We start from the raw sequence: 18451 nt of genomic DNA, 5'->3' as shown, positions 1-18451 counted from the left end.
TATGAAATGTTTATGAGCTGTATGCATAAATGGAAACAGTTCCCGATGATTGAAATGCACCTCACAGGAATATGTTTGAGTCTGATTCTCAAAACTCCTACTTGGTTTCAATTTCAAGCAAATTATTTGATTGCAAATAAAATCTAAGACCAGCTGAATTATATTGGTTAGAGTCAATATCTGAGACCATCAGAGGTATCAAATGTTTTTATTAGAACTTTACACAAATAAATTAATTAAAATTAAACAGTGATTAGTCTTTTTTTCATTTTTATTAATTGCAGTTCTCATCTTTAAGTAACAAGTCTTACGCTTTTCAAGGGTACCCTTATGAAGCATAGTATGGTATCAAAGTGCTTTTACATCATGTTAACATTAAACCAAACGTCCCCAAAAGAAACAGTCAAGATAAAAAACCCCTCAAAAATACCCAGCACTCTTCAAGAAAGCATTCATCTTTTGTAAATATTCAATGAATGCCCTTTATCTTCATTTTAGATGCTTAAACACAGTTACCTGGTGATGACAGTAATCGGGCAGAAGTTAGAGAAAATTTACTAAAGAATTATTTGGTTTTTGAAGCTGCGATTGAGGTCTTTGTGTGGGAGCACAATCGAGTTGAGGATGATCACCTCAGGGGGGATGGTCACATTACAACCTGAGCAGAAAAAGAAAGACTGTGTTCAGTCTGTGCAGTATATTCAAGCACAAAGATCATAACACATTACGTTTCAGTAGTAACTCTCACCATGGTATTTATGTTGTTTTACGATTATTACAAAAACAAAGAGTAGCCCAAATCAAAGTCAAACCCACCATGGCATCATATATAGTGCTTATAAAAAGTATTCACCCACTTGAATGTTTTACCCTTTTATTGATTTTTTAAATCAGTCATGGTCTATATAATTTGTTTTTCTGACAAATAAATTCAATAACTTTTTTAATGCAGGAGAGAAAACAGATTTCTACAAAGTAATTTCAACTTAAAAAAACATGCAATGTAAAATAAGGGACTGCATAAATATTCACCCCCTTCAAAAGCAGTGATTCTCAGCTGGGTCGTTGGCCTTTGTCTGGGAAAATAATGTATGAAAAAAAATGTATGCAGCGCTTTTATTCTGAAGGGGATCCGCACAGAATCAGTGCTGTGGTTGCATCCAAATATGCATCTACTAAATACTGGCTTGAAGGGGGTGATTATAATGCAGTTACTTATTTTATGGTACATATTTTTATTTGACGTAACTTTACAGAAATCTGTTTTCACTTTGACATAAACAAGTTTTTTGTGAAAAAAGTCAGATCATGAACACAATAATTAATTCAATTGAATATTATTTATGGGCAATGTATTTATGCAGGTGCATCAAAAAAATCAGAATTTCATGAAAAGTTCTTTTTTTTTTTCCTGAGATGTAATTCAAGAAATGAAACTTCCATATATGCTAGATACATGTCATACAAAGTGAAATACTTCAAGACTTTTTTGTTTTAATACTGATGATTAAGGCTTAGAGCTCATAAAAATAAAAATAAATCCACCATCTCAAAATATTAGAATATCACTAAACATCAGTCAAAAGAAATGATTTATAAGACAGAAATGCTGACCTTCTGGAATTTAAGCTAATTTATGCACTCAGTAATTGGTTGAAGAGCCTTTTGCATGAAGTCCTGCATCTATGCAACTTTGGCCAATCAGTCTGTGGCCCTGCTGGGGTGTTATGAAGCCCATGTGGCAGCGTTATCCAAGTCTGGTGTCTCCCATCTTTCTTTTGACATTTCCCCAGAGATTCTCTACGGGGTTCAGGTCAGACCAGTTGGCTGGCCAATCAAACACAGTAAAACCATGGTCAGCAAACCAGTTTCTGGTAGTTTTGGTTTCACTGTGGGCAGGAGCCAAGTGCTGCTTGAAAGGCAAATCAGTATCTTCATAAAACATCACAGCAAATGGAAGAATGGAGTGCTCTAAATCTCCTGGTATATGGCTGACAGTATTGACTCTGGACTTGATACATCACAGTGGACCAACAGCAGCAGATGACATGGCACCTCAAACCATCACTGACTACGGAAACCAGAAACACAAGACTTTAAGCATCTTGGATTCTGTATCTCTCTCATCTCTTCTGACTCTGGGGGCTTCATTTTCAAATTCAATTCAAATTAAGTTTAATCTGAAAACAGGACTTTTGACGACTAAGCAGCAGTGTAGTTCTTTTTCTTCTCAGTCCAGGTGAGATGCCAATTATGTCTTTGATTAAGGATTGACTTGACAGTAAGAACAAGACACTTGTAGCCCATTTCCTGGACCCATCTGTGTGTGTTGTCTCTTGATCCACTGACTCCAGCCTCAGTCCACTCCTTGTGAAGCTTCCCTAAGTTTTTGAATCTGCTTTGTTTGATAATCCTCCGAAGGCAGAGCTCATCCCCGTTGCTTTTGTACCTTTTCTTACAACACTTTTCCCTTCCAGTCAACTTTCTATTAATAAGCTATATGGCTTACTCTTCTTGTCTAGGGTGTCAATGATTGTTCTCCGGAGGATTGTCAAGTCAGCGGTCTTCCCATGATTGCAGCTGTGTGTACTGAACCAGAGTGAGAGGATGAAGGCTCAGGAGACTTTTGCAAATTTGACTTTTCCACAATGTTCTAATATTTCAAGGTATTGGATTTTCGTGAGGTGTAAGATGTACCATCAAGATTAAAACAAAAAAGTCTTGAAATGTCCACAAACCTATCCACACAGCAGATATTTACAGCCAATATAGGCTGACATTCACAGCCAATGTATCAGTTGTAAATGTCGGCAGAAATTTTCATATCCACCGATACCAATTATTAATTTTTAAGCTAAGATCTGCTGATACAAATATCATGATGATAACACAGCACATACCTACTTAACACTCTATATATTCTATATGAAGCATTCTGATTGTGCTTACCCAGAATAGTAATTGAAGGTGTAAGTTTTCCCTCTCTGAAGAGTGTCTCACTGTCGATTTTTGCATAGGGATCATTGGGGTTTGGGTCACTTGGAGTTCCTTCTACTCTTGCCCACTTGCCAATGGTGCTGTCCCATCCAACAATGCTGTTCAGAACACAGCAGTGGTCCTTCAGGAAAGAAATATGACAGAAAACAACTCAGTTAATGTTTAATTCTCATTGGATTTTTATTTTTGGTTGGACTGTGGAGCTTAAAGTACCTTTTGACTGCCTTTATCAGGCTCAAAGCTGATCTTAAACTCACCCACACAAATCTTAAGTTTCACGTCATGAGTACAGCCACACACACACACACACACACCCCCCCACACACACACACACACACACACACACAAAGGCCTCAACAGCCACACATAAGCAAACTAACATGCAGCAGTGCTGACCTGATGTCATAGGCAGGCAAAGGTGAGCTTTTGCCTAGAGCCTTGTGCATCAAAGGGCCTAAATGTCGACGTCATGTAGTCTCCAAGTTATGCCAGCCTCTCGAAGGGCACATTCACTATCTTGAATGTTTTGAGTTTGCCCCAAATAAATAATGCACAAAATAAATAAAAGCTTTCTGGCAGACTGTACACTCTCCTGCCCCTTCCTCTGCCTGCTTGATTCTGTATCACTTTACCTCCCTGTCTATCTGTTGCTTTCACTGCTTACACATTAAATATCTCCTGACAAATTACAACAGGACAAGAATTAATATTTTTGCAGCATAAATGTCTTTGGACACAACTTGAACTCTTCTGATTGTTCTGAAACAGAAAAAAGAAAATTACACCCAAGGTAACTTTTATCAAAAATCCAAAACTAAGGTTATGCCACCTAAGTTATTCTGTATTGTCACTGAAGAACTATTGATAAATTGATATGCTATGTATGATATATGTATGTATGAATGATTGCATAGCATGCTTTAATGTCATTTATGCAGGCAGACAGCCACAGATAAAACTATGAAAGAAAATGGAAAAATGCAGCTGATAAAATAGAAAGATGGGAGCGCAGATAATTAGATAGTAAAATGTGCAGGCACTAAACTGCATTTAGTATTGGCTATCTGAAAAAATATAGACTCTAGTTATGCTGCTATAGGCTTAGACTGCCAGGGGTCATGACACAGTGAGCTTCTCTCTCTCCCTCTCTATCTCTGCATTCATATCATATCACTCCATATCACCTGCTGTGAATCTGCATGTCCTAGTTCTGTCACCATACTTTTGTTCTTGACTTGTGGATTTTGTCTGAATCTTTGGTTCAGTCAACCTGCTGTCGTGAACAACCTGCCGCTGTGGACCCACCTGACTCCATCATCATCATCATCATCAGTATTAATATTATTTATTTCAAATGTTAAAGTGAAATTAAGAACTGTTCAACTTGCATTGCTATAATCACCTTTATATATTTTAAACATTTTTCTCTTCGTTGCAATTATTTTGGCTAATGTTAGTATTACAAAGATCAGTTAACATGGCTGTTCCTGTTACCACGGACATCGAAGGCTTGCTGCTGTGGATCCACCTGTCTACAGCCACTTCACCTACCAACATCCTCCTTCCTATTATCATTTCTAGAACAGCTGATTTGAATCCAAGAGTAATTCCACTTTCCATCCATCCATCCATCCATCCATCCATCCATCCATCTATCCATTTATACTGCTTATCCCGTTCGGGGTCGTGGGGGGGCTGGAGCCTATCCTGGCTATCACTGGGCGAGAGGCGGGGTATACCCTGGATTGGTCGCCAGTCAATCGCAGGGCTTAATTCTACTTTATCTTCTTTATTTTTTAGTAATAGCTATCTGCTACCTATCTGCTAAAATTGTAGAAGTAAAGGAATTGAAATATGATCATTCATCAATTAAATTAATATATGATACACAAACAATGAATCAGCTGAAAGCTCACACTGCTTCAACATAATTCAAACCAAGGTTGGGTGTAACATTAAATACATTTTAAATGCTATATCAGATTTAACACTGCTGGACTTACACTACACAGCAAGTCCACACTGACTAGAAAACATGTGTTCATGGCCTGAGCCCTGGCATGGGAATTGAGCATATCCTCTGCTCACATGCTGATTGACAAATGCCGATCTGTGCGTGAAAATGACTATACACACGTTTTCTGTCACACACAGGTTTCTTTAATGAGGACCACTGAGAGGAGGCAGAGAGAAACTCGGGATTTATTGAAGAAAACCTGCTCCTCACCACGTTAGCTTCACAGGCTATGTTACCATAGTAACTGACTTAGAGCTGAAGTTTCCTTTCTTTCTGGAATGGGCTGGACTGATCTTTATTTTGTCTCCCTTTCTGAAATGGAAAACTAAGAGTTTCACCATTGAGGGTTGACAGTCTGGATTTGCACTAAACCTGCTTTCTGACATGGGTCTCAGCACAAAACAGCAGTAAAAAAAAGCTGTTACACAAAAGCTTACCTGCAGAGTTGCCCCATGGAGTATGATGGATTCTCGAACTCGGACTCCAGCACCAATAGTCACTTCACTGCCAATGGAGACATTGGGACCCAGCTGATAAAAGGAAAAAAAGGATACATCAGAATTTTTCTCCAACAAAACATCAAAGTATTTACATAATTGATATTCAGCTCTGTGAAACACTCGGCTAAAATTGCTTACCATTGCAGAGGGGTCAATGTGAGCTGTAGGATGAATATAGACATTACCTAGGAAAATCAGAGGAAGTATACATAAAGCAACTCCAAAACAGACTGGAACAAAGTTAGAAAAGATTACCAGATCTTTTGTTAGTAAATAACATTTACTCAAATTACTGTAATTGAGTAGTGTTTTGGGGTTCTGTTACTTTTTGAGTATATTTTGAAATCAGTACTTTTTCCTCTACTTAAGTTTAAACCAGAGTAACCGTACTCTTACTTGAATATGATACTCTTGTACTTTTTACACCTCTGTTTACTACATAGTAGCAAATAGTGAGAGAAAAAATCCACCTCACTTTCCAAAAAAAGCTTTTGTGCAGAGAAAAAGCTGGAGTGTTGATTTCTCAGGGTCAGGATTTTACCTCCATTCTGAATGAATTGGTCTTCAGTGTAGGAGTTATCCTGTTGATCACCAGTGTTAGTTTAACTCTGTAGAGTCAAATGTTTCTGGTGGATTGTTGTTGTTTTTTATGTCAGACGCAGTTGCACCATAAGGGAAGTTATCCACTGAGTTAGTGTTTGACTTTAGGTGTTCCTAAAAGACACATACTGGATATTCTTTATCAGTATGCATCGTCTTGCTATGAGGTAAGAGGTTGACTCTACTTTGTTCTTGCCAAAGGTGACCTACTTTGCCACAGATTTTCAGAGTTATTGCAGCTCTGTCATAAAATATTAAGACTCTGAAGTGTAGTTTAACTATTTTTAGTGTGGCCCAATAAAGACACTTTAAAAGTGTTAGATTCAACTCTATATGGATTTAATTAACACTATCAGTTTTGCTGTGTATCTTCCTTTATTACAGAGGTGTGACTTTACCTGAATAATCTGGTTGAAGGATTGATTCTCTTGTTACTCAGTACTGAAATAAACTTAAAAAATAAATACATTTTACTTTTACTTGAGTAGCTTTATAGACCAGTACTTTCACTTTAGTAAATTTTTAGTAGAGTAACTTTACTTTTACTTGAGTACAATGGGTGGATACCTTTTCCACCTCTGCATCTAGGTGTAAGTCAAATTCCTCAAGGGGCAATAAAGGTTTAACTCAGTCATATTTCTTACCATTGATCTTGGGCCCTCCATCCTTATTTGAGGCCAGTCTTTCAGGATGAGATATGTGGTACTGGTTGAGGTACAATCGGCTGGCATAAATGGCAGAACTAAGAAAATATTAAAGAAAAAAAAATTTTTTAAGGTCAAAGCATTATATGCCAGAACCTGATATTTGGAAGAAGACTGATGGCATAGCAGTTAGAGCACAGTGTACTAAAGCCTGGGTTCAAGTCTGACATGTGGGTCCTTTCCTGCATGTCATTTCCTCCTCTCCCTCCCAAATTCCTGCTGTGTCCTATCTAAAAAAGGCAAAAGCCTGATTAACCTTAAAAAAAACAGAAACAACGAATATTCCTTTTTGTCTAAATACAGCTTAATGAATACCAAATTGATCCTGAATCAACAGGCTGAAAGAACATAAATGAAAAGAACTAAAAGAAAAAGAACATCACTCCTGATTCAAAGTGAGGCAGTTAGACATAATTTTCAGGTTCTGAGGACAAAATGTATGTTAAATGTGACTGAGGTTTAAGTATAAAAAGACATTCTATCTGTGTTTAATTAGAAGACTGCACATTTGTTAAAGATACGTGTTAAGTTAGAAGCCTACATTTAAGAAAGTACAGTGTCTTTATCACCAGTACTTTACAGAAAACAGGGTTGGCTTTGTGTCATTAAAATTACAGGTAATGTTGAATGTGACTGAATTGAGGGCATTTGTGCTTACCCTGCAGATTTTATCTGGCTCCAAAAGCTGAGGGTTTTATACACATAGAGCTTTCCCTGCCCTGCAAGGGCAGTGAAAATGTCCTGTTCCAGCCTTATGACCTCTGCTCGGTGCCATCCATTGGTCGGCTCCTCTCTGTAAGAGACAGACATTTACATCACTAAGCTACAAGCAGGGGAAAGAGGATTTACTCTTCAATTCACAACTAAATGAAAATGTTATGAACATGGTTATAAGCAAAAATAAAATCAAACCTAAAATGGAGATATTAAGAAACTGGTAGAAAAAAGAAGAAGTACAATCTAAGCTTTGTATATAATTTAATTATTTTAATTTCACTAACATATAAATTAAAATCTGTCACTTTTCAGGATTTGATTTTTTTTTGTAATTTTTTGTAGTGTGCTGGGGTTCATAAGCCAAGTGGGCCTTCATGTGTTTTGCACTGACCCAAAACTGACGGTACCCACGTAACACAAAGTTTTCCGTGCTTTTGGGAACCTTCAGTGCAGCAGAATTTTTTTGTAGCCTTCCCTGATCTGTGCCTGTCAACATTCGTGTCTCTGAGCTCTGCAGGCAGTTCCTTTGACTTTATGCCTTAATTTTTGCTCTAATATGCATTGCCAGATCTGAGGCCTTCTATAGAGAGGTGTGTGCCTTTCTAAATCATGTCCAACCGACACAATTTACCACAGGTGGACTCCAATCAAGGTGTAGAAACATCTCAGCAAAGATAAAGAGAACTACATTTCAAGTGTTTTTGCAAAGGGTCCGCATACTTATGTCAATGTGATACTTCCATTTAATGTGCATCTTTTTTAAAGTTCTGTTCTCACTTTGTCATGATGAGGTGATTGGTGTGGATTAATGAGAATAAAAAAAAACTGTAGCATCAGCCTGCAACATAGAAAAATTGACAAAAAAGTGAAGGGGGTCTGAATACTTTCACTGTAACCAAGTCTTGGATTTGTATTTAAGTATCCAGTAATCTACTGAACCAACATCACTGATATTAACTCTGATAGTGTCATTGCAGGGCTGATACCAAAGCTGATTACCCAGTGATCCAAAACTTAGGTGGTGTCTACATCTTTCATATTAATCAGGGTCTCTAGCATAGTGTCTTGGGGGTGCCTAAGATGAAACAGAGTATTAAATATTGATGAAAAGAATATTTAAATGATTGAATCCATAATCAGAGCTTTACCAAAAACAGCAGGGTATGTGGTTGGAGGCAAAGACTGCAGTAAAACTGTTCTCAACTCTATACCACGTCTGATATTTTCGACAGTTTTGATGATTCAGCACCCTACTTGAGTTAAGTGTAACTGAGGTCAGATGCAAGATGTGGTTTGTTTCTTTGTTTCACACTTAAAGGGTCCTTGGCAAGCAAAATGTGTGTTAATTTACAAAACAGTGAAAGCAGCAAATCACACAAGCGAAACAAAACAACCCCCCAAGGAAAAAGGGATTAATTGTTCCAGTCCCTTTTTTGTTGAAATGTGAGATGGCAATCATGAACAAAGTTTTCTTAGCATAGTCTTTTTACCCTAACTATAATGAAACAAGTGGGACAGCATTAATGTAAATAGATATGGGTCGGATGAATTTACACAAGCAAAACAGATAAAAAATTATACTGTGGTTTTCCTTGATATTAGATCTCAAAGGAAATACTTGTAATCATTTTTGCAGTTATGTGTTTGCTTTCAAGTTTAGTTAGATGAAAAGATCATCACTAGGGCTGTCAAAAGATCAACATTTTTTAATCACGAATTATCTAATTAATCACTCCCTTTTTACTGCATTTTAAAATTCCACTATTTTGCCCTCAGAGCTGTTTTCTGAGGTTTTAGCTTTTCCTACGGCCATAATCTAAGGATAACTGACTTCCTGTTTGGATACAGACCTGCTTTAAAAGGCAGATCAAAGATAACATGAACTTAACCCCATGAAAAGGAATTTGTTATGGACCTTAAAGGAAATAATGGGACAGTAAAACAAGGACATATTTGACAACACAAGGCTCAGATAACTTCTGGACTATCCACTGAGCTGTCTGTGAGTTTTAAAGTAAAATGAATGATTATGTCTTGATTAAATGAGACATTCAGGGGCAGTGGTGGAATTATTATTCATCACTATGGCTGCAGGGAGACACTGACGTAGCTTAGACAAAGGGTGTTAAAAGGGATGATAAAGCATGTGATTAATCACGATTAGAGAAAAAAAAAAAGATAGTGCACTAATTGTGAACCTTGATTAATCGGGATTAACTCAATTAATTTTGACAGCCCTAATCATTATTTTTCTCACCTTCCTCGTCTATCATAGTGGTACTTTATATTTTAAGATATTTCTGATTGATTGGCACATGAGATTGTACTATCAGTAGAGGGGTCGATAATCTGTTTATCGTTCTTTTTAACAACCAAATCAAATAATGAAAAAACGTTGTCTTTTCTCATTTTCAGTCATTATTTTTGTTGGAAAGAGTGGAAAATGAAAAAATTACCAGGAGAAATCAATTTGATTTCTTTATTTATTTGTGTAACTTGGTGCAGGTGTTATGCTCAGAAAAGCATCCCGAGAATCACGTGCCCATCACTGAGCAAACTACACTCAACTGCTTGTTAACTTACTTAGCCCGGCTTGGTCTAAAGGTAACAAATGCAACAACCAGTGCCTCAAACATTTATTTTGTGACATCTCATTTCACATCACAAAGGGAACTGTGGTAGATGTATTTATATTTGAATGAAGACTATTCCCCTCAGCTTCTAATATTATAAATAGGCTTAACTAGTAACACGATTATCTTTCTGTCTTTTGATCGAAGCATATTTCCAAAAGGTCAAACTATTTCTTTAGGCCTCAGACTTCAAAAGTGGAGTCTGTTTTAGACACATTTAGCAAAATAATAATAATACAGTGTACTAAATTAATAGTTACAACCAAGCTGCTTCAAGTGGATGTTAAATAGTTTAAGGGGAAAAGGGACCAGGCAACAGTCAGAAAGCATAATTTACAACCACAGCCTTTTCACAGGCCATCTCTACACAGCTCACACCATTCACCAAGTCCACTAAAACTACACCATGCAGCCTAAATGTACCCACTTACCCATCATATGGATATCTGATGTTTGTTTGAGGAAAAAAAGACATCATGGCAGAAAGGATGAGGGAAGGGAAAAAAAGACAAATGAAGAAAGCCAAAGAAATGGAAGGAATGGTATTAACATGCAGTTGCAAACAGATCCACATGAGGGTGGTGTTGACTCACAACAACATTTCCTGCTGATTCTTTTGAAAGATGGCACCAATATGCTGGAAGATGTCTGGGTTAAAAAGGTATATACCACAGTTTATGATGTCGCTCACAAAAGTGCTTGGCTTTTCAACATAATGCAAGACCTGCGTGGAAAAGAGGACATTTTGTCATAAACTTAAAACAGTAAAGAAAGTATAACTAGAGAATTAAGACAGAACAGATTAAATACCTCATTTGTTTCCTCATTTTCAACAATACAGCCGTAGTTCATGGACTGCTTTCTGTTTGACTGATAAAAGAGAACAAAAATTCATTTAGGATACATCAAATTTTGAAACAAATAAAGACTGGCTATTTAATTATGTTGAGTATGTTAACAGCTAAATAAATGTTTTGTCATTTTACTTTACTTTGACTCGTTTTAAAACATCTCTCAACAGTAAAACAGTCAGTAATTAAATCTTACAGTTGTTCCAAGAAGAACAAAACTGTTTGGTTCTCCATGTTCCTTCTGGAAGCTGAGCATCTCTCCAAGAGGAAATGCTGAGCAAACATCAGCATTCAGGACGAAGAAAGCCTCAGGATTGCCAGAAACAATCTGATCTCGGAAGTGATAGATGCCTCCGCCAGTTCCCAGGGCTGCATACTCCTGCAAATACCTATTGTAAAGAATGAAAAATAATAAAATACATACAGTCATTCAGCAGTAGAAGTGCATGACAGTGGAAAAAACACACAACTTGTACAGAAAACACAAAGGAAGGCTTTCATTACTCATCAAAATTCAGATTATCTGAGAACTTTTAAAACTTCACAGGAGAAATAAGTTGAACTGTGAACACTCAGTATATTGTTCGTTTTTTTACTGTAGCTGCAAACACTCATCCTAGGGTATATAATCAGTCATTGCAATGAATGTAAAGTATGCAGAAACTAGAGAAATCTAGTTGTTGATGAAGTGGCGAAGAGCCCTGTTTTTTTATCCTGGCTTCAAACTCTATTTTACCTGATGGAAATCTTGAATTCATGCTGTGCATTACCCATGAATCTTGTCAGTTCTTCATTTGGCTGGTAAAAGCCAATCAGCAAAATCTCCTTCATATTTGGTACCTTGTAAAACAAAGTTGACTCATTATTTTGTTGGCACAGAAGGAGAAATCAATCACATACTGTACACATGGGACAACAAGCCCTTCACTGTTTTAAAACCTAATTTACTGAGAATATTCTATTCCAACATCATGTCTGTGAAGCTATAATGGGTGTAAATGTTACAATAGCAAGTTTAAATTAAGCAATAACAGTCATTATATTTAAAGAAGAATATGCAACATATTTACACTTGCATATACAGTTGAAACCAGAAGTTTACATACACTATATAAAAAGGCACATAAACTTTTTTTTCTCACCGTCTAACATTAAATCAGATGAAACTTTTCCTGTTTTTGGTCAATTAGGATTACCAAAATTATTTCTATTTGCTAAATGCCAGAATAATGAGAGAGATCATTTTTTAGACAATTTTTCATTATTTTCTTGAGAGCCAGAAGTTTACATACAGTAAGATTACCATGCCTTTAAACAATCTGGGAAAGCCCAGATGATGATGTCATGTCTTTGGAAGCCTCTGGTAGGTTTATTGACAACATTTGAGTTAATTAGAGGCACACCTGTGGATGTATTTTAAGGCATACCTGAAACACACTGCTTCTTTGTGTAATATCATGGGAAAATCAAAAGAAATCAGCCAAGATATCAGGAAGAGAATTTTGGACTTGCACAAGTCTGGTTCATCCTTGGGTGCAATTTCCAGATGCCTGAAGGTGCCACGTTCATCTGTTCAAACAATTATATGCAAGTATAAACACCATGGGAATGTCCAGCCATCATACCGCTCAGGAAGGAGATGGGTTCTGTGTCCCAGAGATGAATGTGCTTTGGTCCGAAAAGTGCATCTCAACCCAAGAACAAAAGCAAAAGACCTTGTGAAGATGCTGGCTGAAGCTGGTAAGAGTGTGTCATTATCAACAGTCAAACGAGTCCTGCACCGACATGGGCTGAAAGGCCACTCTCCCAGGAAGAAGCCATTACTCCAAAAGAAACCTAAAAAAGCCAGATTACAGTTTGCAAATGCACACAGGGACAAAGACCTTAATTTTTGGAGACATGTTCTGCGGTCTGACAAAACTAAAATTGAACTTTTTGGCCATAATGACCATCGTTACATTTGGAGAAAAAAGGGAGAAGCTTGCAAGCCTGAGAACACCATCCCAACTGTGAAACATGGGGGTGGCAGCATCATGTTGTGGGGTTGTTTTGCTGCAGGAGGGACTGGTGCACTTCACAAAATAGATGGCATCATGAGGAAAGAACATTATGTGGAAATACTGAAGCAACATCTCAAGACATCAGCCAGGAAGTTAAAGCTTGGGCGCAAATAACTTTCCAAATGGACAATGACCCTAAGCATACTGCCAAACTGGTTACAAAGTGGCTTAAGGATAACAAAGTCAATGTTTTGGAGTGGCCATCACAAAGCCCTGATCTCAGTCCCATTGAAAATTTATGGGCAGAGCTGAAAAGGCATGTGTGAGCAAGGCGGCCTACAAACTTGGCTCAGTTACACCAGTTCTGCCAGGAGGAATGGGCCAAAATTCCTGCAAACTATTGTGAGAAGCTTGTGGAAGCATATCCAAAATGTTTGACCCAAGTCATACAGTTTAAAGGCAATGCTGCCAAATACTAATGAAATATATGTAAACTTCTGACTCTCAAGAAAATAATAAAAAATTGTCTAAAAATGATCTCTCTCATTATTCTGGCATTTAGCAAATAGAAATAATTTTATGTAATCCTAATTGACCAAAAACAGGAAAAGTTTCATCTGATTTAATGTTAGACGGTGAGAAAAAAAAGTTTATGTGCCTTTTTATATAGTGTATGTAAACTTCTGGTTTCAACTGTATATGTGTGTGTTTGTGTGTTTGTACACTAATACTTTATAGACATTGACTTAAGAATTGCAGTGCATCTCACCTTGGCACATGCTTCAATATGATGCTGCAGCATAGGCACACCAGCAACTGGAAACAAGGGTTTGGGGACCTCAAATGATAGTGGTCTGAACCTGGTGCCTGTAAAGCAGCAAAATTAATCAACTTAATATTAGATGGCAATGCCGACCATGTTACAGTTTACAGTTTACTGTCTGAGTCAAATCTCAGCATAACCCTTTTCTGTAATCTCATACCACTGGTTCCCCCCACTCACATCTAAGAAAAGCTAAGCACCCTCAGGACCCACTTGGAAAAAGTACACATCATTTTTAATTGTTTTCATTGAAAAAAAAATGTATGGATTGTTGTTCCTTTAAATGTTGTAAATGTATGTCAACCAAAACATTGAATTTTTGAGTTTAGAAAGTAAAAAAAGTTTAAACTCCAACCACTGTTCTCAGTTTAGTTTCTTGTACATTTTTTGCTTAAAAGATGTAAATTTATTATTTTAAACACTTGAAAATCTTGGGATTTTAAAGTCAAAATTAAAGACTTTTGAAAGCCTAATGTTTTGATTTTTCTCATAAATTCTCGACTTTTTAAACTATCAAATTCTGAGTTTGTTTTCTGTGAACATAGACATAATCTAACTTTAACCCCCCCAAAAATGTCGACCTTTCTTCCCAAAGATGAATGTATCTTCTTTTTTTCAATTCCTTTTAGGGTTGCCATAATACACAGTCGTGTTTTATGTTTCTAATCATAATTTTGAAAAAAATTACATGTACATCTGAACTTTGACAACATCAACGCAGACATGGTTCCGCCCCAGGGGGTCTCGGACCCCAGGTTGGGAACCACTGCATACGATGCTGAACTACATTATATCGAAATAAAAATAATTTCATAAATTCCGTATTATACATTCATCTTTTCCTACTGATAATAAAAATGGGCTACGAAAAATATTGTGATGTTGGCGATGAACAACAGGAAACCCGGCTACCTTTAACATGTCCACTCAGTTGATACTCAGTTATATTCTTTTTGTACCTTTCCTTGTTTTCGACTATAGTAATAATATCGTTTTTTCCCCCTTTTCTTTGTTTGAGTGATGTCCTCTCGTTATGCCACGTCAGAGATATAAACAGGCTTCAGAGGACAAGTGGCCTGTTTTTTTTTTTGTTTGTTTTGTTTTAGCAGCTTAGCTTCCCCTTTAACAAAGTTGCCCAGAGCTGACTCAGAAAACAGCAAATGTGGGATTTCTCTATTACCTTTCTGGGGCCCTCCGATTAAAATGACAGCCTTTAACATCTTGAACGAGAGATCTGTGAATTCTTTGACGAGTCTTGTACCACCCGGAAGAAAAATATGTTACTGTTTGATGACGCCTCCTCTACGGTAGCCGAGAAGGGCCAACTGCCTGCATCAGCCATACGTCGACGTCGCCGCCATAGTGCGAGAGGCAAGTCTGCTCCTTACAAGTTGTCGAGGAGCGAGTTGTCGGAATAAAAAGCACAAATGATACATTAAATTGATTTTAATGAATCGTTTTATTCTCAGTGATCTATATTCATGTAAGTACTGAGAATAAAAACCACTTAGACAACAAATGAACGAGATTTTATGAGTAAAACACAGAAGCAGAATCTACTTTCTTATATGTTCTTATATGCAATAAAATTTAAGTTACTCTCTGTGATTTAAAACGATTTTTTTTCAACTTTATTAGGCTTAAATAACAGACATACCGTATATAATACTGTTGTAGCATTGGCCGGATCAACTAAACTGACTAAATTGTCAGTCAACTGTCAGCAGCTCTTGTAACACTCGCCGGTTCACATGCAGACACTGACAGGCTTTTTACAAATGTTGCTGTGGGTGTAACACATTTTTTTAAAAAGATACAGCTGTTCTGTTCTGTACAGACATGTTAATGAAACCTGTTGCAGTTCTTATTTTATTTTAAAGAAACAGTTCATTAACAATTTGCTGTTTCATATACACATAGGAATGCTTTACTAAAATAATAATAATAATAATAATAATAATAATAATAACTTTATTTGTATAGAACTTTTAAAAACATGGGTTTACAAAGTGCTTTGACATGTGCAGAAGCAAGCAGAAAAACAAAGCAACAAACCCAAACAGGAGACAAGAAGACGTGACGTGACATGTAGACAAGAATCCAAACACTTAAAGAAACTAACCAAAAATATGGATGAGATAGTAATTCATCAACATCAATATACATCAAAACCTAGACGACATGAGATGCTATGCAAACTAAGACATCAAAGATATCAATCAGAGTGCAGACATGAACCATACTGCACAACTAAGACATCATGAACATCATCAGGATGCAGGCAAGACACAGACATCAAGTACCATAAAACAACAGTAACCCAGGCAGTGCAGGAACCCAGCTACAGAGGCTGAGACCGAGAGGACCAAAATTAAAACGTGAAAAAATTAAAAGAATTAAAAGAGAACCAGGGAGGAGTAAAAACAAAACAGGAGATAAACGAGAAAAGGCAGTAAAATGTAATTAAGAGGGCAAAAACAGACAGTAAAACAAGCTAAAATAAGCTCTAAAACTGTAAAAGCAGTAAAATTGCTAAATATTATAACTGGTAAATAAAAGGAAAGCAATAAAGACATAAAAGCAATAAAGTGAGGAAGACAGTAATGATTAAAAACAGCTAAGGGGCAAGGAAATAAAATGAAGTTGACAGGGAGTAAAGGTGAGATGAAGAGGAAATTAAACTAAAATAGGTACGAATCTGTGAGAAGATAAAAACTAGATAAGAAGAAGAAGACATCACGTAAAAGCAAGTCTATAAAAATGAGTTTTAAGAAGTGATTTAAAAGATGTCAATGATCCTCCATGCCTTATCTCCTCAGGCAGGTCGTTCCAAAGTCGAGGGGCTCTGATGGGGAAGGCCCTGTCACAGGGCAGCATATAGATAGAAAATAAAATCGGGCCTAAAACCGAACCTTGCGGTACACCACAGGTAAGGGTAGAGGTAGAGGAGGAGTGGTTACCTGTAGTGACCACAAAGGCTTGCTCTAAAAGATAAGAATAAAACCAGCTAAGTGCGGTATCCCTGATGCCCACTCAGTTTCTAAGACGTTCTATTAAAATACTGTGATCAATGGTATCAAAAGCTGCACTGAGATCTAAAAGAATTAAAATGGCTACCTCCCCTCTACCTGCTGCTAAAAACAAATCATTGGTCACCTTGAGGGGGGCCGTCTCAGTGCTGTGACCTGCTCTAAAACCAGACTGGAATTTCTCAAAGAGATCATTGTGGGACATAAAAGATAAAAGCTGAGTAGAAACCACCTTCTCTAAAACCTTGGATAAAAATGGTAGCTTTGAAATTGGTCTAAAATTATTAAAATCAGAGGGGTCAGGGTTCAGTTTCTTTAAAAGAGGTTGGACCACAGCATGTTTAAAAACAGAGAGGACTCACCTTCTACCAAAGAACTATTGATTATTGATAAAATACTGGGTCCAACCATGCTAAAAACCTCTTTGAGAAATTTGGTGGGAATAAAATCAAGACTGCACGTAGCTGTTTTCATGTGGGATAAAATTTCAGCTAAAAAAGACGAGGACACCGGCTAAAAACTACTAAAATAATTACAAATTTCCCTACTTGTGTTTAAAATCTGGGCTGGGGGTGTCATATTATCCATGATGTCCTTGACTTTGTTATTAAAGGAAACTAAAAACTTCTCAAGTCTTGTTAGAAGCATCAGTAAAATGGGAAGGGGAGGGGGTGATAGACTCTAAAACCTTAAATAAAAGGAGAGCTAATACTGACCATGTTGATTAGGAAGTGCGTTTCAGCTAGTGGTGTGGCTAGTGAAAACGCTGAGTGGCTAGCATTAGCCAAAGAGGCTGGTGTGAAAAAAGTTAATGTTGAACCCTGGGTCATATGTAAGTGCACACATGCTCACGCAGCAGCCTGCCAGCTACAGACAATAACAATGGTTAGCCTACCTGTTGCTGATGATAATACAGTACATGCTTTGAATTCCTTAAATATAATGATAAAGTTGTCTAAGCCGATTATAGAACACTCATTACAACCACAAGAGACATGAGACTTGACTTGAACTTGCAAAAATTACTTGTGTGCATCACTGGTCAATTGAAGCTCAAGTTGTTGGCTTGAAATGTGTATCCCTCTATCCCCCTCCAACTTATCAGAAACAAAGAGAATTAACTATCAAAGACAAACTGACACAATGTGACAACCAACCCTGTCACAGTGATGGTTGTCACACACTATGGGGTTGTTTTTTACAATGTTGTTTTAATGGGAAAAATCTTAAAAAGAAGGCAAGAGGGCAGAGTTAAATTTGAAAATTTAATTGCATTGACAAGTTGACAAATACATAACTTAATACATTTTAACACAAAATAAGCAAGTAACATGAACAGGAACATCTTTAGGTCAGCCTACAGAACAAAACAAATAGGCCTAACAATAATAGCCTACTCCTCTAGGCTACATGCATTCACTATCTTAGTTACAGTGATGGCAATTGTAGGTTCCTTGCTCTCCAACTAAGCAGAGCCTTTGTGCCCACTGGTTGAACACCAAACACTTCTCCCATACCTCCCCAGAACATCTGTGACAACCAATCCCAATGAGTATGTGACGACCAACCTCAACTGGAAT

The 18451-nt window shown here is 37.1% G+C and overlaps 1 protein-coding gene across 2 annotated transcripts; it reads right to left on the bottom strand.

Moving 5' to 3' along the window:
• Positions 1–191: 191 nt before the first annotated feature.
• Positions 192–15113, bottom strand: LOC121523006 (mannose-1-phosphate guanyltransferase alpha-A). 2 transcript variants are annotated; one of them, XM_041807729.1, is made up of 13 exons: positions 15023–15113; positions 13789–13886; positions 11756–11859; positions 11216–11408; positions 10979–11038; positions 10762–10892; positions 10600–10614; positions 7477–7611; positions 6759–6856; positions 5653–5699; positions 5452–5544; positions 2950–3118; positions 192–658 (listed from the first exon to the last, which is right to left on the bottom strand). In XM_041807729.1, exons 1-13 carry the CDS (start codon positions 15060–15062, stop codon positions 558–560), a joined length of 1284 nt encoding a protein of 427 aa, XP_041663663.1. In that variant the 5' UTR covers positions 15063–15113; the 3' UTR covers positions 192–557. The 2 variants fall into 2 exon arrangements, with proteins under 2 accessions (XP_041663663.1, XP_041663665.1); XM_041807731.1 differs by lacking the exon at positions 10600–10614.
• Positions 15114–18451: the final 3338 nt, after the last annotated feature.

Source organism: Cheilinus undulatus, linkage group 15, assembly GCF_018320785.1.
Source record: "Cheilinus undulatus linkage group 15, ASM1832078v1, whole genome shotgun sequence".
In the NCBI taxonomy this organism is placed as follows: Eukaryota; Metazoa; Chordata; class Actinopteri; order Labriformes; family Labridae; genus Cheilinus; species Cheilinus undulatus.
The sequence above is the reverse complement of the archived record's forward strand: the minus strand, read 5'-3'. Positions and strand labels throughout refer to the sequence as shown.